Here is a 25,529-nt window from a genome sequence, read left to right on the forward strand (position 1 = left end):
AATGAAATGAGTTGTAATTTGAGTTCAGTTTTGTTATACATCATCTCTGTAATGACATTCTTTTCGAGTATCTTGTGCTAAGCAAGAATACTCAGAAGCAGGCCTTACATTCCATGTCCGCGCCCATGTCTCCATTTGTGTCCATGTCCATGGTATGATGTTGCATTTATTTCATGCAATTCAGTACTATTTGCTTCAGGCAATGATATGGAACCAATTGGACATAACACATGCTTTTTCATCAGCAATTCATTATTTTGTTTAGCTACAAGCAGGCATGAAATGATTTTTGAGTACTTTTTAAACCCACACTCATGATATTGCTCTTGTCAAAGCACATTTGAGACGTGAAAAGTAGAGAAAATCTTTTCCAACATATCTTGATCATTAATTTTTGTTCTCAACAAAAGTCAATTTGGAAGTTATTCTGAACAATTTAGAATTGTACTCACTCACAATTTTGAAGTTTTGAAGGCACAAACGCATCCATATATAATGAGCTCTAAGAAGGACCACGGTCCTCTAATAATCAATTATTTCTTTCAAATTTTTTCAAAGGACTTGTGGATCTTTTACAGCGAAGTGCTCGATCTTCAATCCATCATGAAGATGGTGACGAAGGAAAATGAGTGCTTTTGCACAATCTTATTGGGATTGAGTGTTTCTTTCTTTTATTGTCTCCCCCAAACCCATTGAGATTAGATGAATCTCAACATTCAGAGTTCATGACAATTAGTTCTTGCCGGATATGTCGAGTGCAATAAACTCTAATTTGGAGAACATAATTAAATATTATATGATCATATCAATTTAAGAAAATAATTAATGTTAATCGGACATCACTTATATGCTTTCCACCAGCGATAAGTATTAGATCATACGTCACATATAGAGAACAAATATTCTTCGAGATATGTGCTACTTCAAGAGTATAATATAATTTGAAAATAATGACATATTTTGGACTATTACTACTTCATGAGCAATAATTTAATATTTTTCAGGGATATTGAAATTGTAATATCATATAATAGTAAATCTGATAAAAATTTGCTCTTCAGGAGCATATAATATTTTTCTGAAATATTACAATAAATTGTGCTACTTCAGGAGCAACAACATATATTCAATTTAATAAATTATGTTTTTCAAGAATAAGTAACATATTAAAAATGTAAAAAAAAATGTGCTTATTCAAGAGCAACACCAAGATATTCTTCTAGAATATTTGAAACAAAATGAAATTGTACTTCTTTAGGAATCACAATGATATAATAATCTTCTAGATTATTAATAACATCATTAAATTGTGTTTCTTTAGGAAACACAATTATAGATAGATGGCTAATTAATTGCTTAATAATAATATCATTTTAAGTATATCACATATAATACCCCGAGGGCCCAGAGAAGTTAGAATATATCGAGGATAGTGTAAGAAAGGAAACAACACCAGCTGGATACCTTTTGGGCTGAATGTTGGCAAAGAACTCCCAAGTTAAGCGTGCTTGACCTGGGGTAATCCAGGGATGGGTGACCCCCTTGGGAAGTTCGCGTAGGCCCATCAGGGTAAGTTGTTCCGGTTCTTCCTATCGCTCGAGCGGGATGTTACATCACACATATTAACATCATAAATTAAACAATACTTATAAACTGTGTTCCTAACCAAAAAAGGTTAAAAAGATTAGAAGAAAATAATATCCATACGAAAGATAGTATATGCATGTGTCAAACTTAAATAATTTGAACCAATTAATTTTTGGATTTGAAACATCCCATTCGTGCACTATTACCCCAATTTTAGGTTTCTTGAAATACATAAAGGATAGTGTTTGTTGCTTATTTGTTGAAAAGATAGTGTTAGTTATTTTATGCGTAAATTGTAAATATCACAAAGGTAAAATACTTGATTAATAAAAAAAAAATCGAATATTCAAAATTTGTCGTGCTATGAGCCTTATTGGACTTTCATGTCAAGTGCACACTCACACTACGAAAAGTTATGCAAGAACAAAAACCTTAAAAAGTTAAGAAGTCCAATTGTTGCCTCTCATTATACACAATTATGAAACAATTGAGAATAAGATCCATAGCTGGAGAGAGAAAGAGATTAGTAGACGGACAAAGTTGAAGAAAATAAATTTGAGATCGTGATTTCAAAATTTTGAGATCGTACTGATAACGTGTTGTGAAATAGAGAGAAAAAACATAAGAGATAAATATAATCATACCTTAAAAAGTGTATATCATTAAGAACTAAAGCTCTATATTTACAGGTAAAAATTAGACGTACAAAGGTACAATAGTCATTCATTAATAATTTACAACAACTGTTATTCATTTTTATACTATTTCTTTCTTTTTTCTTCATTTCATCCTCTTATTCTCTTTCCTTTCATTCTTTTTTGTTTTCTTGGCATGGAAATGACCAACCAATAATCAAATTGGTCTGAATTCCTATGGGTATGAGGATTATCCGTAAAGCCCTTAAAAGTCTCACCAAACACTCCCCAAATACACCAATTTTACCTTTTGCCCCTGCAAGAACAAAAACCCTTTCACTTATCTCTACTAATCCAAAAACTAGTTAATTTTGTATTTTCAATTTTGTCAAATCCCTAACTTATTTATAATTGATTTAAGTTGACCAATTGGTTCAAATATGTCAATCTAAGATTAAACCTTGTAGATCAAGGAATGTAGCTACTTGTAGCGATTGTAGCCATGCTAAAAGAGGTGATTGACGATAGTAAGGTGTTAAACCACTAAATTGTAATTTTTATTTTTTTTTAAATATATCGATGCCTTTCCCTAGTTTTGTAATTTCATTTTTGTCCCTCAATTGCTTCAACTTTTGACAATCCCCTTTTTAAGGCCTAAGTTGCTTTGGATTGATCTCTTAAGCCTAGATATTTTAGAAAATTGCACCTACGTCTCAAAAACTTTTAAAAAATTACATTATAGTCCAACTTTTTATAATTACCAATATATCCTTGAGATGGAGATCCAAATTAGCAAATTGCTCTTAAGCCATTTTCTTTTAGAAAAACCAATATTTCTTATTCTTTGATTTTTCTTAAAAATCTCGAATATTACATCAAAATTCCCTTAAAGAAATTTGATCATTAAAATTTTCTTTAGTTAAAGCTTCAAATAAAAGCACCAAAATTTCTCAAATTACAGTAATGATATCATTTTCTTAACATCATTTTCTTATAAATTTATGAGGTATTACTTTTTTTTCTATCTTCTAAATTTAGTGGGTGTTACACCCTATTTGTCTCTATCTCACCATTCTTTTCGTTTATTTTCATTTTAAACTAATTGTCACTATTATATTTCACTAATATTGCATTTATCATCGTCTTCACATTCCTTTGTTCTTCTTATTATTCATATATGATATTTAATTTGAAGTTTAGATTATCCTATTTTTGACGATTTTCCATATGATCCCAAGTCAAGCTAAAATCCAACATGCTATATACAACATCAATTTGTCATTGGATATAAAAACTACCATTTGTTGCCTTATAAATACACGCAATTAATATGTTGCCCGCATCGCCTTAAGGAAGGATTGTATAAGGTGGGTCTACATCGAACAACATATCAGCCTTTTATGAATTTAATAACTATATAAGAAGGGCATAATATTTAACTGGATTAGATTAAATTAAAGTGATCTAATCTTACTCTTATTGATCTAAATTTTTAATTAATTTTAATTGTTATCTAATCGGAAATAAGGGGTCGCCCGGACCAACTGAAGACATCTATTAAAACCGAGGGAGGAATATACAAAAGAGCGGTTGCCCTTCGCTCCCCACTCCCGAATCGGGAAACTCTCGTCAGTGCCCTGCTCCGCCGATCATATTCCAAGTAAATATGGTTTAAAAATCTTTTCTTTCTTTATTTTATATTCCCATTTGATGTCCCTCACTCGTCCCGATACTCTCCCTCTCTGTATCTCGCTTTGCGTGCGAACTACCGAAGAAGTCTCCCTTCTTTGCTCCTCGTCAATTCTCTGTGGGAGACAGAAAAATGCAGATCTTCGTGAAAACCCTCACCGGCAAGACCATCACTCTCGAAGTCGAGTCCAGCGACACCATCGACAATGTTAAGGCCAAGATTCAGGTCCGTATTTTGGTTACTTTACACTTCGAAGGATTTATATTGTTCAACATTTTCTTGTAATCTAGGGTTTTACTGTTGTTCTCTCGCTCCCCCCCCCCTTTGTTCTTTTCATTTTATTCTTTTCACTGTTTGGAACTACTAGCTTTTTCGTGCTCTGGCGATTTGAGGGCTTTGCTCAGTGATCTTGCTTGCTACTTGTTGTTTGTTAGGGTTTAATCGCCTGAAATACGGGTTTATTAATCTTGAAGTGTTTAGATATCTGATTAATGCTATGTAAGCTAATTAGCGAATTGGGCGTAAAGTTTTACCCTCTTTCCAGAAGAATCACAAGTTCCGTACAATATTGATTTGTGAATAGAGTGACTCATTTGACTGAATTTCTTGATTTGTTATTCTCCACTGGAATCCAATTCTATATTAGCTCCTCCTCTTAATTCTCATTATGCCAATAAACATATGAACACAAACTATGCTGATGAATACAGACTCCTGTGGTCCCTCTAGAAACAGAACCATTGCTCCATAACTGTATACATCTATGCGTTCTTATTACTGGCCTAAATTATAATGTCGCCCACTGAGTTTTCTGACTAAGTTGCTGTTACTTCCTCTTCCCTTGAGATTATACATTCTATTACAGATTCCCTTGGCTGGTAACCTAGGAAGTTTGTATTCTCATTTTATATGGGGGTATCCATGTTTGCTTCACATTGAATGTGGATACTTGTCAGAGATGCCAAGATATGTGTTGGCTATGCCTGATGATGTGTTTATTTTTCATTGTCACTTCCATTTTTGGAGATACATAAGACACATGATGGACATGTTTAAGGATGATTTGGAGTTTTCAATAGAGTTTTTATAATTTTTATTGGCATGTAGTCTTTGTTAAGCTGTTTTGCATGCTGAAGGATGCTTATTATGGATTAAATAGTATTTTTACATTGGATCTGTGGTGTTTTTCAGTGTTTTCATGTATTATCATTATTATAGATTGAATGGTATTTTCATATATGATTAGTGGCACTTTTTCATGATTAGTACTGTTTTTGGTTAATGGAAGATAAAAAGAATATTATTTTCTTGTTGTATCCTTGCCTATTTGTATTCTTATGTTTTCTTTTTACAAACTTCCATATGTTATGTTAGTTCACCTGTTCATTTCTCCACTGAATATTTCTTAGCTGATAGGTCTCAGTCTAAAAAGCATTAAGAAAATTTGTTGATTTGATAAAATGGGGATAGATTGCTTTAAATGCCCTGATGAGAGTGAACCTCAGTGAAATCCTTGTCATCATTATCACTAATCTTAATCCCACTAGTGGGGTTGTTTACATGATCCTAGCTCTCCAATCAGTTTTATTAGCCCTAATCTTTTTGTTGGACAAAAATGACTTGAAGCAAATCTCAGTTTAGATTAGGGGTGTTCGCAGTGCGATTTGGCCGGTCTGAATCATTTTCAGCATGCCAAACCGCTAGTGCGGTTTTTCAACCAAACCAGATCGCGTCTGGTTTGGGTTCGGCCAAACCGCGGTTTGAAATGCTATTTAAAATTACTAAAAAAGATATTTAAAAATGGTAAATAAAGATACAAATATTGATAAATAAAGACAAAATAGTGTAAAAAATAAATAAGATGGGCTGCCAATTATTATATTTTTATAATAATATTTTTTTTATAATTTTTTTTATTATTTTCTTGGGCGGTTCGGTTTAAAACCGAACCGCAAACTGTCCAAACCGCAAACCGTGCGGTTTGGACAGAATCCAAACCGTTTTCGACCGCAAAAAAAAAAAAAATCGATCGGATCGGTTTGGTTTGGTTCGGTTTGGCCGGTTTCCGCGGTGCACCGGTTTTTTTGAACACCCCTAGTTTAGATACCCAAAGGCTGGCATTGGATATGCATTTTATGATACATTTCCTTTGCATTGCTTCTTAACTGGTTACAAACTTGAGTTACCAAAAAAACATGGTTGTCAAAGGATCAAGGTGCATTGAGGTATAGGGATGCTTGGAGCATATTAATTGAAAATATGTATAAAGTACATATATACCATTATTTTTTATTTTAAAACTATAAAGAGGTAAACATCGTTAAATAAGATAAGTAAGGGGTATTAGTTTAATTAGCTTAAAATACTTGTATATATATTCTCTTATATTGTACACTTGGTAGAATGCACACATTATTTTATTCACATGGTATCAGAGCCATTAGACACACCCAAACCCTAACCCTAGGTCCAACCGTCGCCGCCATCGCTGCCGCTTCGGCCCAACATCACGACCTCTGTTCAACGTGGTTGTTCGTCTTCTCCGACCGTATGCAACAGAAGATGAAAAGCCAGATCTGAAATCGTTGCCGCCGTTTGCCATATCTGAAATCGTTGTTGCCGCACGTCTGCTTCTCCAACCGCTGACATGTCACGCTGTCGACCTGTCTCATTGTTGATTGACCACCAGCCTTCCTCCTTCAGCCTTCCTTGTGTGTTGCCGACCGCCGTTCAAGCTTGAAGAAGCTTCAAGCTTCTCAGTTCTTACCTAGATCTTGCTGCCTAGATCTTCAAGTTTCTCACCTAGCCTAGACATAGTATAAGATCTTCGCTGTTCACTTTTTCTTGTCCCTTGTTACTATGTTTCACTAGCCTCTTCATCAACTGGACATCAAGAATGCCTTCCTTCATGGTGATTTACAAGAAGAGGTGTATATGAAGCAATCTCTTGGCTTTATTGCTCAAGGGGAGTTTGGGTTGGTGTGTTGCCTTCAAAAATCCTTATACGGCTTAAATAGTCTCCTTGAATTTGGTTTGGTCGATTCAGTTAAGTTGTTCTTGAGTTTGGGTTAACTCGTAGTGAAATTGATCATTATATTTTTTATCTCTCTTAGTCTGGCTGCCACATTCTTCTAGTGGTATATGTTGATGATATAGTACTTACAGGGGATGATAATGTTGGTATCACTGAATTGAAGGTACATTTGCACCAACAGTTTCAGACTAAGGATTTGAGTTCCTTGAAATATTTTTTGGGTATTGAGGTACCTCGGTCAAAGCAAGACATCTATATTTCTCAAAGAAAGTATGCCTTGGATATACTAAAGAAGACATGGTTGCTTGGATGTAAGCCAACAGATACCTCTATGGATCCGAATATTAGACTGTTACTAGGCTATGGATACCTCTATGGATCCGAATAGGGGGAGCCTTTTTCTGATCTTGGGCGCTATTGTCGACTAGTTGGGAAACTTAGGGGTTGTTCTCTTTGTGTTTCAGTTTTCAATTTTGAGTTTTGAATTCATTTTCAGTTTTGTGTTTTTGAGATTGCTAAAAACACTTTTTTTTTGTCTATAGCATTTTTTATGTTTTGAAAATTTTGAGTGTGTTTGTGATGAAAACAACTAAAATAACTTTTTGTTGTTTTTGGTTTTCTTTACAAAATTTTTATTTGTTTTTGAAAATATGAAAGTAAACACGTTTTCATTGTTTTGGAAAACTGAAAACTGAAAATGGCTTGAAAACAACAAAGAAAACAAGGCCTTAATTACCTCACAGTCACATGCTGATATTTCATTTGCTGTAAGTGTGGTAAGTCAGTTTTTGGATTCACCTTGTGACAGTCACTAAGATGTAGTGATTCGTATTCTTCGGTATATTAAGGCTGCCCCTGGTCAGGATGTATTGTATCAGAATCATGGACACAGTCACATTGTGGGATATACGGATGTCAATTGGGCATGATCACCCAGTGACAAGTAATCCATATCTGGATACTATGTATTTGTGGGTGGAAACCTAGTCTCTTGGAAAAGTAAGAAACAAAGTGTTGTCGCCAGGTCCAGTGTAGAAGCTGAATATATGACAATGGCTGTAACGTGTGAACTAATGTGGTTGAAACAATCATAGATGTTAAAGGCGTGCCTAGGCGCAAGGCGTTAGTTTGGCGCCTTGATTGGGTCGAGGCAAGGCGTTTTTCGGGAGGCATGCGCCTTGCATGGCGAGGCGCTGGGGCGTGAAGCGTGCCTCATGAAACTAGCTATCAAGCAGCCCTTGCCCATCGTAATCAGTTGCCACTCTCAGTTCCAGCCTCCCCTCTTCTCGGTTCCAACCTGTTCTCGTGAGTGTTTTACTTGTTTTATTTGATTAGAATTAGAATTAAAACAAACTCGATCACAATTGGGTTCAACTTCGGCTTCGACTTCAGAGTGGCGAGTAACTTCGGAGATTGAAGAGGAGGAGGAAGGTGAGAAAGAGACTGAAGATGATGAAGACTTGGAAGAGGGATAAGAATTGGGAGAGGAAGAAGAAGATGAAGGCGTGATTGAAGGGGATGATGAAGATATTGACTTTGATGTTGATGATCTTTTTGATGATGATTGATTAAAACTTTTGTCGTGATAGAAATGAGAAGCAAACAAATAGATAAAAGACAAACAAACACCAGATTTACGTGGTTCAATCATAATGTGTGATCTACGTTCACAGAGAGAGGCAAACAATTTCATTATGAAGAAAACAAATCAATACATTCTCTTGATTTCTCTCAAACCCATGAACCCTGATTACACCCTTAATCCCTTTTCACCTCACCCCCTTAATCACACGAATGAGAATATATATATATATATATATCTCTCTGGAAGCTCTCATGAAAAATCCACATTTGGGTCTTGTCCCAAATTATTTGGGTCGGGTCAAATAACGGGCTTCATTTTGGAAATCAAGACATACTTCAACAACTTCTTTATTGATTGTGGACTTGTAGTGTTTATGTGTTTGTTTAGAATTTTGCATGATGATTGGTACTTGTTTGATTTTGAGACTTTGAGTTTGAACTTTGATGATGTTTTTAGTTTAGAATTTGCGTGATGAATAAATCAACTTTGATGTTGTTAGTTTAGAATTTGAAGATAATGAATCATGAATGATATGCATGTGTTATTATTAATAATTTGATAGTTGTTTATGATTTTACAAAATTTTGAGTTTTTTTTTTTCTAAAAGATGCGCTTCGCTCTGCAAAGGCGAGCCTTGCCTCGTGCGCTTGCACCTCAGGCTTAAGGATCCTTTGCGCCTATCGCCTTTCAGAACTATGGAAACAATTAATTGAGGAGTTAGGAGTTGCGCATGTCAAGTCTATGCAATTAATCTGTGACAATCAGGCTGCTATGCATATTGCTTCTAATCTTGTGTTTGCTGAGAGAACCAAGTATATTGAAATTGATTGCCACTTTGTTAAATAAATGTGCTCTCTAGGGATGTAGTTACAACATATGTGGGTTCCAACTATCAGATGGCTGATTTGCTTACTAAGTCACTTAGAGGTTCTCGTGTGAATTACATTTGTACCAAGCTGAGCATGATTAATATATATGCTCCAACATGAGTGGGAGTGTTAAATAAGATAAGTAAGGGGTATTAGTATAATTAGTTTAAAATATTTGTATATATATTCTCTTATATTATTCATTTTTGATAAAATACACATTATTTTATTCACAAACACAAAATCATAAAATCATTATTCCCAAGTAACCAACACTATAATACTTAACTAAATGTTATAAAAAATAAATAAATAAAATATTTTCATAATAGCATACAGCACATTAAAACAAACTTGTTTAAACAGATGAAATGAAAACAGAATTTAAACATACTTCAAGTAAATGAATTGTAAAAAGTTGAGAACTTAATTAAAAAACAGAATTTAAATAAAAAATAGAGAAAAGAGTAAAACATATTTTAATTGTTGGATGAGAATGAGGTTCCAAGTGGAAGGAGAAGTTTAAGTTAAAAAGGAGTGTGGAAGCTTTGCAACACTTGGCGAAGAGATTAAATCAGATTATTTTAAGTTGTTTAAATTATATTTCAGTTTTAGATAATTGTTGTAAATTTGTATTTTATATCTGTTTTATCTTATAAACTTTAGGAGATAGTTGTTCCTAGATTTTAGGAGTAGATTACTCAATTCCTTTCCTACTTTATAGGAAAGAGATTTAATTTGTAACTTGTATATATTTTCAAAGCCCTCTCAATATCAATCTAAGCAAGCATTCTCAATTTCCTAAGGCTTGTTTCATGGTATCAGAGCACAGGTTCGATCAGAAGCGACATTGACTTCTTTCAGTTTCGATCATGGCTGAAACAAACCCAAATCCAACCTTAATTGAAGCCTCAACCACTAGTTCTCCAAGAACCTTTCTCCCACTTCTATCTTCATCAAATCTCACTACAACACCTATTGATAACCACCCTCTACAAATTACTTAGCATAAGCTAAATAGGAGTAATTTTAGAGAGTGGTCTCAATCGGTAATGTTAGTGATCAAGGGCAAGGGCAAATCCGGTTATCTAACTGGATCTATCCTCACTCCACCATTCACGACAGCCACCTATGGCCTTTGGGAGGCAGAGGATTCAACTATCATGGCTTGGTTGATCAACTCTATGGAGCCTAAAATTGGGAGAACATACCTAATCTACAAAACAACAAAAGAGATTTGGGAATCAGTCCAAGAGATGTACTCGGACTTGGAGAATTCCTCTCAATGCTTTGAAATCCGATTTGGCATTAGGACAACCAAACAAGGTATGAGCAGTGTTACAGAATATTTTAATGTTTTGGTGGAATTGTGGCATGAAATGGATATGTTTTATACCATTAGTTGGGAATCTCTAGCTGATAACAACAGATACAATAAGATGATAGAAAATGATCGAATTTTTGACTTCCTACATGGCCTTAATCCCTACTTGGATGAAGTTCGAGGGAGAATCTTGGGCACAAAGCCCTTACCATCTCTTAAGGAAGTATTTGTGGATGTAAGAAGGGAGGAAAATAGGCATAAGGTGATGCTTTAGCACCAAACCGACCTTGTTTTGTCACACCAAAATTCGGCCCTTACCTCTATTAAATAGGGAGAACTTCTTCCCAAGACTCGAGGCAAGGAGAAAATATAGTGTGACCATTGCAAGAAACTCTATCACACTAAGGAGACCTGCTTGAAGATCTATGGCAAACTAGCAAATTGGAAGCCACGACCCAAGAAGGAGAGCCCCGGATCTGCATATAATGCTAAACCTAGTTTGAACCTATTCGAAGATCAAATACAAGCCTTGTACAAGCTCCTCAATCAAGGTACAACCCAATCAAGTTATAATAATCCACAGTCCACTGCATCAGTAGCCTTGCAGGGTGGGTAATTCCCAGCACTACTCCTTAGCTTCTAAAAGGTTTTCTAAGAACATGTGGGTAGTTGATACTGGTGCATCAGATCATATGACAAATTCTACACGTTCTATGATTGATTATACCATATGTAACTCCTCTCTCAATATATCTATGGCTGATGGAACCACCTCACCTGTTTTGGGAATGGGAACAGATCAAGCCTTGGGGAGGGTGATTGACAATGCTAAGGTGTTGAATGACCTTTATTGTCTTGCAGGAGATTTCCCCAATTCTTCTTCAAATAAAGTTGTCCTAAGCGTGACCACGAATGCCAAAGCCTTGTTATGGTATAAACGCTTAGGACATCCTAGCTTCCTTTATCTAAAATCTTTGTATCTCGATATTTTCAGCAATAAAGAGTAGATTCTTTCATGTGAACAATGCACTCTTGCTAAATAGCATAGATCGCATCATCCTATTCAATTGTATAAGTCTTCTAAAACTTTCCATTTGATCCATAGTGATATTTGGGGTCCCTCTAAATGCCCTAATATCATTGATTCTAGATGGTTTATTACCTTCATCGATGATCATTCTAGGGCTTATTAAGTGTATTTAATGGGGGAAAAATTAGAAGCTAGTAACATATTCAAAAGATTTCATAAGTTTATTATGAATATGTTCCAAACTTTTATTAAAATCCTTTGAACCGACAATGACTGAGAGTATTTTTCACATGATTTCACAAACTACTTGGCCGAGCACGGTATCTTTCACCAAAGCTCTTGTCCATATACATCCCAACAAAATAGGGTAGCTGAAAGAAAAAATCGACATCTCCTAGAGGTGGCTAGAGTTATGATGTTTACCACTAATGTCCCTCACTCCTATTGGGGAGAAGTTGTCCTCACAGCTACTTATTTAATCAACCGTCTACCCTCCAAAACTTTGCAATTCCAAACCCCCCTTGGCATCCTTTGCACTATGTATCCGAATGCCTCTTAACATTTTTTCCATTAATCCTATCCTACAGTATGTTCTCAAGGGGGAGCATCCTCAACACCTTGTGATAACACACTGGTAGAACTGGTTGCTTTCCCTATTGAGCCTGCACATTCTGTTCCCCCTTTCATTTTTCATACCTCTGAATCTCCTCATCATTCTGGGCATGAGAAAACAGGTTCTAGCCGTAAAGGTGGTCCTCATTAGCCTCCCCCACATACAATAGCTGATAACTCTATTTTTTTTACTCTAGAAGACCTAAAGACCAGCCAGAACCAAAGCAAGACCAACCATTACTCTCAGATGCTGGTCCATCAGAAGAGAATATGGTTGTTTCTGAGGGGACTGCTACATTTAGAAACAACACTGACATCAATGCTAGAGAGGAAGATGGTTTGGATTGGGCTGTTCCTATAGCTTTGAGAAAAGCAGTAAGGTCATGTGTCAAATATCCTATGTCTAACCATTTAACATATGCCAAATTGTCTCCACAGTTCACGGGATTTGTGGCCAAAATTGACAACACTGAAGTTCCTAACAATATTCAGAATGCTATGAGTGATCCTAAGTGGAGAGTGGTTTTGATGGAAGAAATGGCTGCCTAGTGGGAAACAAGACTTGGGAGATTGTTCCACTGCCTCCAAACAAGAAATTGGTTGGATGTAGGTGGGTATTTACAATAAATAAAACATAATGTAAATGGGAGTATTGAGAGATACAAGGCTAGATTGGTTGCCCAAGGCTTCATTCAAACCTATGAGATTGATTATGAGGAGATATTTGCACTAATTGCTAAGCTAAATTCTATCCGAGTGTTATTATCTATTGCTGTGAATTTAGATTGGCCCCTCGTCTAATTCGACATTAAGAATGCTTTCCTTAATGGCGATTTAGATGAGAAAATCTATATGAAGGTTCCCCTCGGTTTTGAGCATGCGGTTGATAATGGAAGTGTGTGCAAGTTAAAGAAGTCCCTTTATGGATTAAAACAGTCACTGAGGGCCTGGTTCCATAAATTTAACATGACTCTCAATCGATTATGGTATAAACAAGGGCAATCTGATCACACCTTATTTATTAAACCCACTGAAAATAAAAAAAAATGGCTATTTTGATTGTTTATGTTAATGATATTATTCTGACAGGTGATGATTTGTAGGAAATTGATAACCTAAAGAAGCAATTGAAGGCTAAGTTTGAAGTAAAAGACCTAGGAACCATGGGATATTTCCTAGGCATGGAGGTGGCCCGAAGCAAAGAAGGCCTATTCATCTCACAACGAAAATATACCCTAGATTTGCTAAAGGATACAGGAATAATGGCTTGCAGACCAGCTGGAACTCCCTTGGAATAGAGCAAGAAAGTAGAAGAAAATGGTAATGATGCTCTAGTGGTAAAAGAGAGGTATCAAATGTTAGTAGGAAGATTGATTTATTTGTTACTAACAAGGCTAGATATAGCCTATTTAGTAAGTGTAATTAGTCAATATATGCATTCTCCTACTCAAAGACACATGAGGGATGTTCATCATGTTCTAAGATACCTAAAGGGGACACTGGGGAAGGGATTAATGTTTAAGAAAACTAAAAATATGGGAATTGAAGGCTATGTGGATGCTGATTGAGCCGGTTCTAGAGAAGACGGCCGATCAACTTCAGGGTATTGTACCAAGGTTTGGGGAAATGTAGTTACATGAAGAAGCAAGAAGCAATCGGTACTTTGCTCGCAATAGTGCTGAAGTAGAGTTCCGTGCAATTGCTCATGGGATATGTGAGGTGATTTGGTTGGAAAGGCTAATGGAAGACTTGGGGATACCTTTATCTCAACAAATAAAGGTATTTAGTGATAGCAAATCAGTTATTAGTATTGTTAAAAATCTGATGCAACATGATTGAATGAAGTATGTGAGAATAGAGAATAGATCGAAGTTTTATAAAGAGAAAGATTGAAGAAGGAGGGATAAGTATGTCCTACATACCTTCCACTAATCAAGTAGCTGATGTTTTAACAAAAGTGGTTGCAAGACCATGTTTTGAGTCCCTAATTAACAAGTTGGGAATGACTTCTATCTGTTCATCAGGTTGAGGGGGAGTGTTGGACAAGAATGAGGTTCCAAGTGGAAGGAGAAGTCTAAGTTAAAAAGGAGTGTGGAAGCTTTGCAACACTCAGTGAAGAGATTAAATCAGATTATCTTAAGTTGTTTAAATTATGTTTCAGTTGTAAATAATTATTGTAAGTTTGTATTTTATATCTGTTTTATCTCCTAAATTTTAGGAGAGAGTTGTTTCTAGATTTTAGGAGTATACTACTCTAATCCTTTCCTACTTTATAGGAAAGACGTTAAGTTGTAACCTGTATATATTTTCAAAACCCTCTCAATATCAATCTAAGCAAGCATTCTCGATTTCCTAAGGCTTGTTTCATAAACAAATGAAATATAAAATCGAATTTAAACAAGTTTGTTTTAAAAAAATTAACATACATTCATTAAAAAAACAAAGCTCAAAAATCTGCACTGTGGAATGCAAAACAACAAGCTGTAAGAGAGAAACAAGAGAAATAAATTGTTACAACAAGAAAGTAGCAAAACATGTTACCCGAAGAAAGTAACACCCCTGAGACCAAAAATGGCCACGAGAGTGTGTGCTTGCCTCTGGCAACACTATTGGTGAAAACAGGTTGCTGGAAGTAGGCATATCTCATTCATCAGCACATGAGCCTCACACACTGAAGGCTGCCGGTGGGTAATAGCTCCAGTTGACCTCCGACTACCACCAGCAGGCTCGCCTCCCACTTATCCATGTGAATATGCTGTCATATCGATAATAAACACATCTCCAGTAACAAGTAAAGCAAAAGACTTCTGGAATATATAAGGAAAAAAAAAACTCTAGTTTGCCAAGAATGAAGCACCTATGAGTTGAATGGCCATTAGATAGTGGAATTTCCATGGATGATGCTGTCATGACCCAAGGAACAATAAAAGAACATCATGGTAAAATGGTTGCAATAGTTTGTCATGAGACTAGGGAGACGTATAATTTGCGGCCTAGTTTTGTATCGGCTTGGATATTACTTGTATTACCTTAGTATTTCATTCTCTTGTTTGTATTTCCTTTCCAGTTAGTTAGTTTGTTATGGTAGAATTTGCTAGGTGTCAATGTGCTAGAATAGGACAAATCAGTTAGTTAAAGTGGGTGTGATATGCTGTGGTAGCACCCACGGTTTAAGCTATATAAGCTTGATCCTTCTTTTGTAAAAGGTATGCTGAAAATGAATTGGATACTTTATTCTCTCTAATATTTCTCCCCCCCCCCCCCTCTCTCTCTCTCTCGGTGATCTCCTCCCTTATCTTCTTGCTGATGTCTCCCTCCCAACTGATCTCTTCCCCAAATTCTTCTCTTATCATTCTCGATCTTCCTTCCATACCCTAGCTCATCTCCAAGGTTCATGACAAATGGTATCAGAGTTAACGATTCTCGGTTGTGATTTCGTCAAATCCTATTAATATTCAATGAGTAGAGTTCGGCGAATTCCAGTGGTTCTGGAGTGATTGGAAGGTGAGTACGGAGGTGGTTGATCCATTATGTTAGGTGGTTTTGATCAGCAATTCAGTTGTAGATTAGAGACACTACTGCCCGAGTTTTGAAAACGAAGACGTCCATTGAATCTCAGAATTGATTCCAATGCACGAGGAGGTGAATGTCGGCTCGGATCTGAAGGAGGAGTGACTTTGGCTAAGACTCTAGCGGTTGAGTCAAAGGAATTGATTGGAAGTATTGCCGATTTTGGGAGGCGAAGTCAGTAGTGACGCTCGGTTATGAAACTTAAGAGTGTTGCCGACTTTTGGAGGCGACTTTGAAGGACGGTATCTGGCTAGTGATTTTCATATCCAATTGTGATAGAGGAGGTGACCAGAGGTTGACACGAACAGCTAAGAGGTCGTGACTGGTGCAGGAGTTCCAAGCGATTGCGGTTATGTAGCGAGGTTCTGGCGATCGCAGTTTGGTCGGGTAGGCGATCTTGGTCTTGTATCTTAGCGACGGTCCTCAACCTCCTTCCATAGTAATCTATCCTCAATTCTAGAAAAATCCATGGGTGCAACACAATCACTCAAGGAAGGTGTCGCGACCATTACCAAACGCGACCAGTGAGTAGGCAATTCTCGGCTTGAAATCCGAAGTGATCGCTATTTTGCAGTGGGTGTCACGATTTGGCCTACCAGTGAGTCTGGTGATTTTGGAATTGGAAGTGATCGCAAATTGGAGTGGGCGTGGTGTTGTGGTCGTACCCATTGCGAGCAGAGATTAATGACAGAAACAGATGAAGGATTTGGTGTGTGGTCGTATCAATTGTTGTCATCAGCTGAGGCAGCCTTTCGGGGAATCGCACAATTTGGGCGGACGAGGTGGGCCTCTCATTGATCGGAATTATAGACCGGTCGAGTTGGGCAGGACTCAATTACGAAGGAGGGTTAATTAGGAGTGGAGACATGGGTCAGTCGATTCCAAGCCATGGGAGATTGAGCATGGGCTGATAGCTAAGGCTAAACGTGGAAGGTAAGGCAGATTCGAGCCTAGCCGATTCCAGTGGTGAAGCCGGCAGTCAGTGTTTGAATTTTTGCAGGTGTAACAGGAGGTGACTTGATTGTGAAATCTGGTAATCTTGCGAATTGAAAGTGCGAAGTAGATTCCAATGAATTCCTGCACTTCTGACATATCCGAGTTGAAGGTCGGGGCAATCAATTTTAGTGATTAGAAGTCCAACGACTAATAGCAACGAATCAGTTAAGAGAGGTATGTATAGAACCCCTACCCTTAGTCTTCCAAGTGTCATGCCTGTGAGATGTCGACCATGGGGAGCAGGGTACACATGAAACAAATGGGGTCTCAATTGCAGCCGAAGGATGTTGCATTTTTAGTGGGATGGCCTGCTCATGAAGCCTTGGAAAACAGTGCGCACATGAGACAATTAGAGCCTCAATGGCAGTAAAAGAAGGCTGCATTTTCAGCTGGAAATAAGAGGAATCATGCGCAATTTAGCCAGAAAAATCAGGCATGGGGAAAGTTGGATAATGAGTCCAACCAAGTTGATAAGGAAACAAGAAGTGTGATACATGATATGAGCAAGGATTTCAGCCATATGTTACATGAGCAACTGCAAGAGTTTGCAATGATACTAACTAAGAAGTATCATTCCAGCTTTCTGGTTGAATTCTTCGATGATTATCGTGAGAGTTTTAACAAAGAAGAATTCTTAAAAATGGAGTAGCTTGTCAAGCCCTTGGATTAGGGCTTGCAAAATCGGTAGAATAAGACGTAAGAAATGATAGAAAGAAGAGAACAACAGATAAGAGAGAGGATAGAATCAAGAAAGAAAGGGAACTCTTTATTAACTTCCAAGATACCCTCAAGTGTGCCGTAGGTCCCTGCTTTATAAGACCTCTAGCTAGCTCAACAACTCCAACTACCCAACGGTTTAACCGTTTACAGCTTGCTATTAGTTCCTTTATTTCCCCATTAACCCTACATTTTACAATATTACATATTCCTCCCCTAGGGTCATGACAATCCCCACCCCTTCAAACCATTCTTGTCCCAAGAATGCTAAAGAAGGTCGACAACTCGAGGAAACTGCTTCAGTAGATCTGGGAGATACTCCCACGTGGTGTTGTTCGACGGTAAATGAGACCACTGCACCCTCACTTGAACTAAGGGTAGCTGCCCTTGGTATTGTACCCTTTTTTCCAGCACTGCTCGAGGTACAATTATCACTCCTTCCTTTTTTGCAGCAGATGGTAGGTCCTGTCCAGCAGACACAACTACTCCTCTTGCTTTTTTTTAGCAAGGATATATGAAATACAGGATGTTGATTCACTCCCTCCGGTAGCTGCAATCTATATGCCACTGGATCCACCTTAGCCTCAATTAGATATGGTCCAAAATATTTTGGACTCAGTTTAGAGACCGGTAGGTTTGTATAGGGTTGTTGTAAAAACCTCCTTACCTTGAGGTAGACCCGATCTCCTACCTCAAAAGTCCTCTCACTGCATCGTTTGTCTGCTGCCTGTTTCATTCTATTGCGGGCAGTACCTAGCTCCCTTTTTAGGACCCTTAACAGCTGCTGTCTTTGTTGGAAGTATTGCTCTACATCAGCCATAGTAGGTTGTGATTCTGACAGTGCATGCAATAATGGGGGTTGATATCCACACATAGCTTCGAAGGGACTTCTTTTGATAGCATTGTGATAAGTGGAATTATACCACCATTGTGCTAATGGTAGCCACTTATTCCAACTCTTGGGGTGGATGAAGCACATATACCTCAGATACGCCTCTAAACATTGGTTCACTCGTTCCGTTTGGTCATCTGTTTGAGGATGGTAGGCTGTTGACATACATAATCCCACTCCCAGCTTCTTGAATAACTCCTGCCAAAATGAACTTGTAAAAACCTTATCTCTATCCGATATAATAGTTTTAGGGATCCCATGGAAGCTGGCCACCCTGTCCAAAAATGTTCTGGCCACCTCTCGGGCCGTAAATGGATGAGATAAACTGAGGAAGTGCCCAAACTTAGTAAATCGATCGACTATCACCATAACAACATCCTTGCCTTCTAATTTAGGGAGTCCTTCTATAAAATCCATCGAAATGTTGTCCCATGTTTGTTGTGGTATGGCCAGAGGTTGTAGTAGACTGGGATAGGACATCTATTTGTGTTTACATTGCTGGCATACTGTACATGCCATCACAAACTTCACTACTTCCGTTTCGGCCAAAAGAAGAGTTACTTTACTTTTTGATAGGTGGCACGAATTCCTGAACACCTATTGGGGAGCAGTGTAGGGTTTTAAGAATCTTATCTTTCAAGGTAGTGCCGTCTCCTACCACCAATCGTCCTTTGTACCTCATCAATCCATTCGCCAATGTATAATTCGGGACTGTAGTAGGATTGACTACCAGCTATGCCATTATTTCCTTGAGCCACTCCATTTTTTCATAGCTTTCTGGCAACTCTATCATCCACTTCGGCACCACAGCTACGATAGATTGGTAAACTGCATTCTCATCTCGTCTAGAAAGGGCATCATCCACTATATTCTCTTTACCCCTTCTGTACTGAATAGTAAAATCCAAGCCCATGAGTTTTGAAACTCCCTTTCGCTGGAGATGCGTGTGCAGCTTTTGTTGTGCTAAAAATTGCAAGCTTTCATGGTCCGTTTTGATCACAAACGGACTGCCTTCTAAGTAATGGTGCCACTTATCAATGGCTTTTAACACCGCCAAAAGTTATTTGTTATAAACACTTAAGCCTAAGTGTTTTTGAGAAAGGGCTTGACTTATAAAAGTCAATGATCGCCCTTGCTGTACCAAGATAGCCCCAATTCCCGAGTTACATGCATCAGTCTCCATTGTGAATGGCTTGGAAAAATCTGGCAAGGCAAGGACCGGGGCCATAGACATGGCCTTCTTGAGGGAAATGAAGGCTGCTTCGGCCTTCGGATTCCACTGAAAGCCATCTTTCTTGAGCAGCTTAGTGAGTGGTTTGTTGATCATTCCGTAGTGTTGCACAAATTTCCTGTAATACCTCGTCAAGCCCCAAAATCCTCTCAACTCCTTTATTGTTTTAGGTCTAGGCCACTCGCACATAGCTTCCACTTTCTTTGGATCTGTTCCCACCCCTTTACTGTAGATAATATGGCCCAAATACTCAATTTCCTTAGCAACAAAAGTACATTTAGAAAGCTTAACAAACAATTGGTGAGATTTAAGGATCTCAAATACGATTCGAAGGGTGATAGGTTCTGGTTAAGGTCAGAACTATAGATGAGAATGTCGTCAAAGGAAAATCTGATTCATCAATGCTTGGAAGGTGGCAGGGGCGTTGGTTAAGCCAAATGGCATAACAGTGAATTCGTAGAGGCCTTGGTGAGTTCTAAAAGCTGTTTTAGGTATGTCGGATGGTGCCATTCAAATTTGGTGGTACCTAGATCTAAGGTCCAGTTTAGAGAATATTTTTGCACCAAACAACTCATCCAATAAGTCATCAATCAAAGGTATGGGAAACTTGTTCTTGATGGTACTAGAATTGAGTTGTCTATAGTCTATGCAAAACCTCCAAGCTCCATATTTTTTCTTGACAAGGAGAACTGGAGAGGCATAGGAACTTTGGCTTGGCTGGATGATGGCGGAGTCTAACGTGCTTTGGACTTGTTTCTCAATTTCTGTTTTTTGGATGGGGGGATACCTATATGGCTGGATGTTAATAGGGACAGAATTAGGTTTGAGGTGGATTGCATGGTCCAAGGATCTTTGGGGAGGCAAGGAATTGGGTTCCGCAAATAGATCCTTAAACTCTACCAGAATTGAATGTAAGCTGTCTAAATTTTGTACCTTCTTTGCGACTTGTATCTCCAGTGAGTCTATAGGTGGTGCTCCTTCTTTGGACTGATTTTCATCTTCCGATTTTACAGCTCTTATGGAATAGAACTGTGCTATTTGCCCCCATTTCTTCCCCATCATCTTCTGCAACTTTTTCCCGTCAATAAGCTTGCATTCTCCTTGCTCTAGGCTGCCCATTAAGGTCAACTTCTTCCCTTCAACTTCTACCGTGACTTCCAATTTATTGAAGTCAAATGTAAGGGGACTCACTGTCCTCATCCAGTCCATACCAAGAACAATGTCACACCCACCCAATTCTAGAATTCTGAGATCTACCACAAATTCTTGTCCTTGCATAATCCATGTGAATCCCACACACTTGTAGTGACTGAACATTCGACTGCCATTAGCTATAGTAACTGACAAAGGAGTCGTGGCTGTCAAATGCCATTTTAGGTCTGTAGCAGTTGATTTGCTAAGGAACTTGGCCCTTAACTTTGATTATTTGTCCCATCGAGCTGCCTTTTAACGCATGAAAGGAGATTTCTCCTCCTTCCCTTTGCATTTCTTCCTCATCCTCTTGCAATGCTTCTCCCTCTGCCACTTCTTGTTCTTCTTCTTCTTCTTCCCTTTCTTCTTCCTCGCTCATGCCTTCTATCTTCATCAATTGTCTTTTGCACTGGTGACCCGACCCATATTTGTTGCCACATTTGAAGCACAACCCCAGTTGTCTCCTTTGTTCCATCAAACTGCCTTTCCCTCCATTGTTGTTTACTATTGGTTTGGCCATTGCTTGATTAGGCCATGTTATTAATGGTCTAGAACTTCCTACCCCATATTGTTCGGCCAATATACTGGGCTTATAAGGAACTTTTTTCGCCGCCTAACCCACTGTTGTTGGAGTCATCATCTTTACCATGGGTCGTAGCTCCTCCTTCAATCCACTCACGAAAATTGATACTACATACTGATCGGTAAGTGCAGGTTGAATCATACATACCAAGGATCTTAGTTCTTCAAAACAGGCAAGGTACTCTATTACAGTACCTTTTTTCTTCAATTTACTAAATTCTTCAATCACATCCGTCATCTTCTTCTCTCCGAAACGTTCGCATAGGCCATCTGCGAAAGTTCTCCACCCCCCTTGCAGCCCTCCATCTTGGACCCACCCTTGGTACCAAGAATCTGCTACTTCGTTCAAGTATGCTGCCACCAGAGTTACGTTCTGATTTTCCATCATTTGGTAGAGCTGGAAGAATCGTTCGCACCGCCTTAGCCACCATCTTGGACTCTTTCCCTCGAACAGTGGTATTTCCAATCTTGGGGTAGGTGCATGGTTGTGTGACATCGGTTGCCCGGCTCTTCCCGTGTTTTCTCGAAGTAATTGCTACTCCGCCTCTTCCATGGCTCCTTCCGCGCTCGACCGATCGCCGTGATGCGGCAATATTGTTGCTAATCTTTGCCTTAGCGGAAATTCCGGTGATAGTCGGAATTAGGGCAGAGAGGCTAGCATATTTAACATACTATTAATTTTCTGCCCTTGTTGTTCCACTGTTTCTTGACACTTTTGAATCGATTCTTGGCATCTTTCCACCGTTTCTTGTTGCTTTTCCGCGGTCGCTTGCATGAGCTCTTTCCATTCCACCAATTCTTCCCTCGTTTGGCGCAGTACATCCTGGGTGTTATTCATGCCAAATTCCATAGTTTCCAGTTAGACCTCCAATTGTCTCAGACGCGTTCCTTTTGCCATTGCTTCGCGATCTTCACCTGCGTTGGTTTACGCTTGTTTCTTCTGCTACTGCAGCTATTACCCCACCGCCGGATCGACGTCTCTGATACCACTTTGTCAAGCCCTTGGATTAGGGCTTGCAAAATCGGTAGAATAAGACGTAAGAAATGATAGAAAGAAGAGAACAATAGATAAGAGAGAGGATAGAATCAAGAAAGAGATGGAACTGTTTATTAACTTCCAAGATACCCTCAAGTTTGCCGTAGGTCCCTGATTTATAAGACCTATAGCTAGCTCAACAACTCCAACTACCCAACGGTTTAACCGTTTACAGCTTGCTATTAGTTCCTTTATGTCCCTATTAACCCTACATTTTACAATATTACATATTCCTCTCCTAGGGTCGTGACACAACCGGAGGAGAAGTGCAACATCAGAGATGATATTAAAGGTGAATGGCATTATCCGAAGGGAATTTGTAATGAACAGATTGATAGGATAGCAAAGGCAAAAAGAGAATTAAAGGAATACACCGATTCCTTTGGGAAAGAAGTTCTTGATGGTGATGTTTTGGGGATTCTGCAACAAGATTAGTCCAACTTTAAGGAAGAAGGAGAGGTGGAAGAAGAGAGTGAGGAAAAGGAATCGGAGGATGGCACTCAATCAGTTGGCAGCCCTCTCAAGCACTCTTACTAGTGCTGAGACACTTGATATTTTTGATCTCTGGAAGCAGCAGAAGGAGGAGCCAGAAAAGCCTCGTTACCAAATACATGAGGAGATTGGGATTGGCCACACTTTACAAGAACAAGAAGCTGATGATTCCGGTGATGCATAGTCTAATCTAGTTGTAAATCATGTTAGGGAAAAAGGTTGAGTTGGAGGCCGGGCTTTAATGGTTGAGAAATCGTTGGCTGGAATTGAAGTGGCAGCAACTCTTAATGTTAATGTTCACAAATAGCCTTGGTATGAGTATTCAAGGCAAGTCTACAATCCTCCATTGCTGCATTTCGAGGCTGTTGATGATATTTTTGCAGTAGAGCATGGCTGTGGGTTGAATAGGGATACAATAACAGTAACTATGGTTGTAAATCTGGTCTCATTAATTGTATTTCTCCTTAATTGTATTGGATGGTAATTAAGTTTTCTCTAGGCCAATTTATACTTGGAATTGATCTTAGAAACCTAAGAACAAAGAAGAAGAGGCCTAGGGGGAGAAAGAGGGAATGAGGAATGAAACAGATAGAGAAGGCTGGAATTGGGTGAAGAGCAATGGCTACTTGTTGCAAGTTCTTGGGGGACAAGAACTCTCTCAAAGATTGGGGAATTGTCATGACCCAAGAAACAATAAAAGAGCATCATGGTAATATGGTTGCAATAGTTTGTCACAAGACTAGGGAGACGTATAATTTTGCGGCCAAGTTTTGTATCGGCTTGGATATTACTTGTATTGCCTTAGTATTTCATTCTCTTGTTTGTATTTTCTTTCCAACTAGTTAGTTTGTTATGGCAGAATCTGCCAGGTGTCCATGTGCTAGAATAAGACAAATCAGTTAGTTAGAGTGAGTGTAATATGCTGTGGCAGCACCCACGGTTCAAGCTATATAAGTTTGATCATTCTTTTGTAAAAGGTATGCTGAAAATGAATTGAATACTCTATTTTCTCTAATATTTCTCCCCCCCCCTCTCTCTCTCTCTCTCTCTCACAATGAACCCCTCCCTTATCTTCTTGCTGATTTCTCCCTCTCAACTGATCTCTTCCCCAAATTCTTCTCTTATCATTCTTGATCTTCCTTTCATACCCTAGCTCATCTCCAAGGTTCATGACAGATGAAGAGGACGATTCAAAGTTAAATCTCCTTTTTGGTTTTGAGTCTGTTGACATATCAGTTCTGTTTGATTAGGATAGCTAATGGAACATGCTAGTGCCACTATTTTTTGAGGTTTTGCTATAAGGCGCATAGGCTATGAGCCTAGGCAACTGCCTCTTAGATGGTACCTTACCTCAGCTATGAAGAGGTACACAAAGCTGTGCCTTTGACAACTATGCAGGAAAACTAGTGCTATAATGTCTTATGAAGTAATAGAAAACAGTCTGAGACATGGCATAATTGATCTCCCCCCCCCCCCCCCAATAGTTGTTAAATCGATATTCGAATCGAGAATTGAAATCCTTATTATATGAATCGTGAATTGAGAATCGAATCGAATCATAAGATTCGGTACACATTCTCAATTTCAACTATAAATAATATATATCCATAAAAAATAAATAACGTGTCCACCATGATCAATTTTTTTAAATATAAATAGATAAATAAACTTCTAAATATATTTGTTAAGTTTAAAATTATACCAAAAGGCAAAAGTATATTCATGTTGCCTTTAAATTCAAATTGCACCAAACCAAACCACTTTTAAAATAACAAGCTAGAAAAAAAAAAAAAACCCACGACTATAAGGTTATTAATAAACTCCATTGTCCATAATCTTCACTAGTTATCAATCATCTTCATCATTTTCATCATCTTCTTTGTTTTCAAAGATAGCCAAATCGAACGAATATTTGATTAAAATGCACATGCAGACGAAGTCGCACGAATTGGATGAATCAGGCGAATCATGCTATTCACGGTCCATTCGTCCACTTCATAGTTGATTCTAAGGGATTTTCGATTCACCCTATAAATTCGACTCGATTTCTATATGAATTGAGTCGAATCGTACGATTCAAATCGTGAATCGTAAGATTCTAACAACAGTCACCCCCCTCCCCTCTCCCCTTCAAAAAATACACACACACACACATATGGATTTGACCCAAGTTGTGAGATCATAGGGTGTGTGGGAAAGATTGTTTTCACGACTCGAATTCGTCACATGCCAATTTGGGGGGGGGGGGGGGGGGGGGGATGCTTATTGTTGCTACCTAGGCTTCCCTTATTATCATCTATTAGATAAAACAACATTTTTTTCCTCCAAAAATCACCTTAGAGGGAGTTTGTGACTCAAGCTGACATCGGTGGTTTACTGGAGAGATCTTTGATTTATTACCTAGTCTCATGACCCTAATAGTTATCTTCAGCTAGCGCTATTGGGTGAAGACCTAT

At 38.3% G+C, this 25,529-nt stretch overlaps 1 protein-coding gene across 3 annotated transcripts in view; it reads left to right on the plus strand.

Annotated features, from left to right (window-relative positions):
* Nucleotides 1–3,740: 3,740 nt before the first annotated feature.
* The window catches only part of LOC127811416 (ubiquitin-NEDD8-like protein RUB2), a 30,564-nt gene continuing 8,775 nt past the window's right edge, over nt 3,741–25,529 (plus strand). For 2 of the 3 annotated variants that reach the window (XM_052351273.1, XM_052351272.1), the window contains exons 1-2: nt 3,741–3,882; nt 3,997–4,137. In XM_052351273.1, the coding sequence (XP_052207233.1) occupies nt 4,118–4,137 (20 nt within the window). In that variant the 5' untranslated portion in view covers nt 3,741–3,882; nt 3,997–4,117. Of the gene's footprint in view, nt 4,138–25,529 lie in introns of all 3 variants that reach the window. The other variant, XM_052351271.1, reaches the window with a different exon arrangement.

This window comes from Diospyros lotus, chromosome 10 (genome assembly GCF_014633365.1).
Source record: "Diospyros lotus cultivar Yz01 chromosome 10, ASM1463336v1, whole genome shotgun sequence".
Taxonomy (NCBI): Eukaryota; Viridiplantae; Streptophyta; class Magnoliopsida; order Ericales; family Ebenaceae; genus Diospyros; species Diospyros lotus.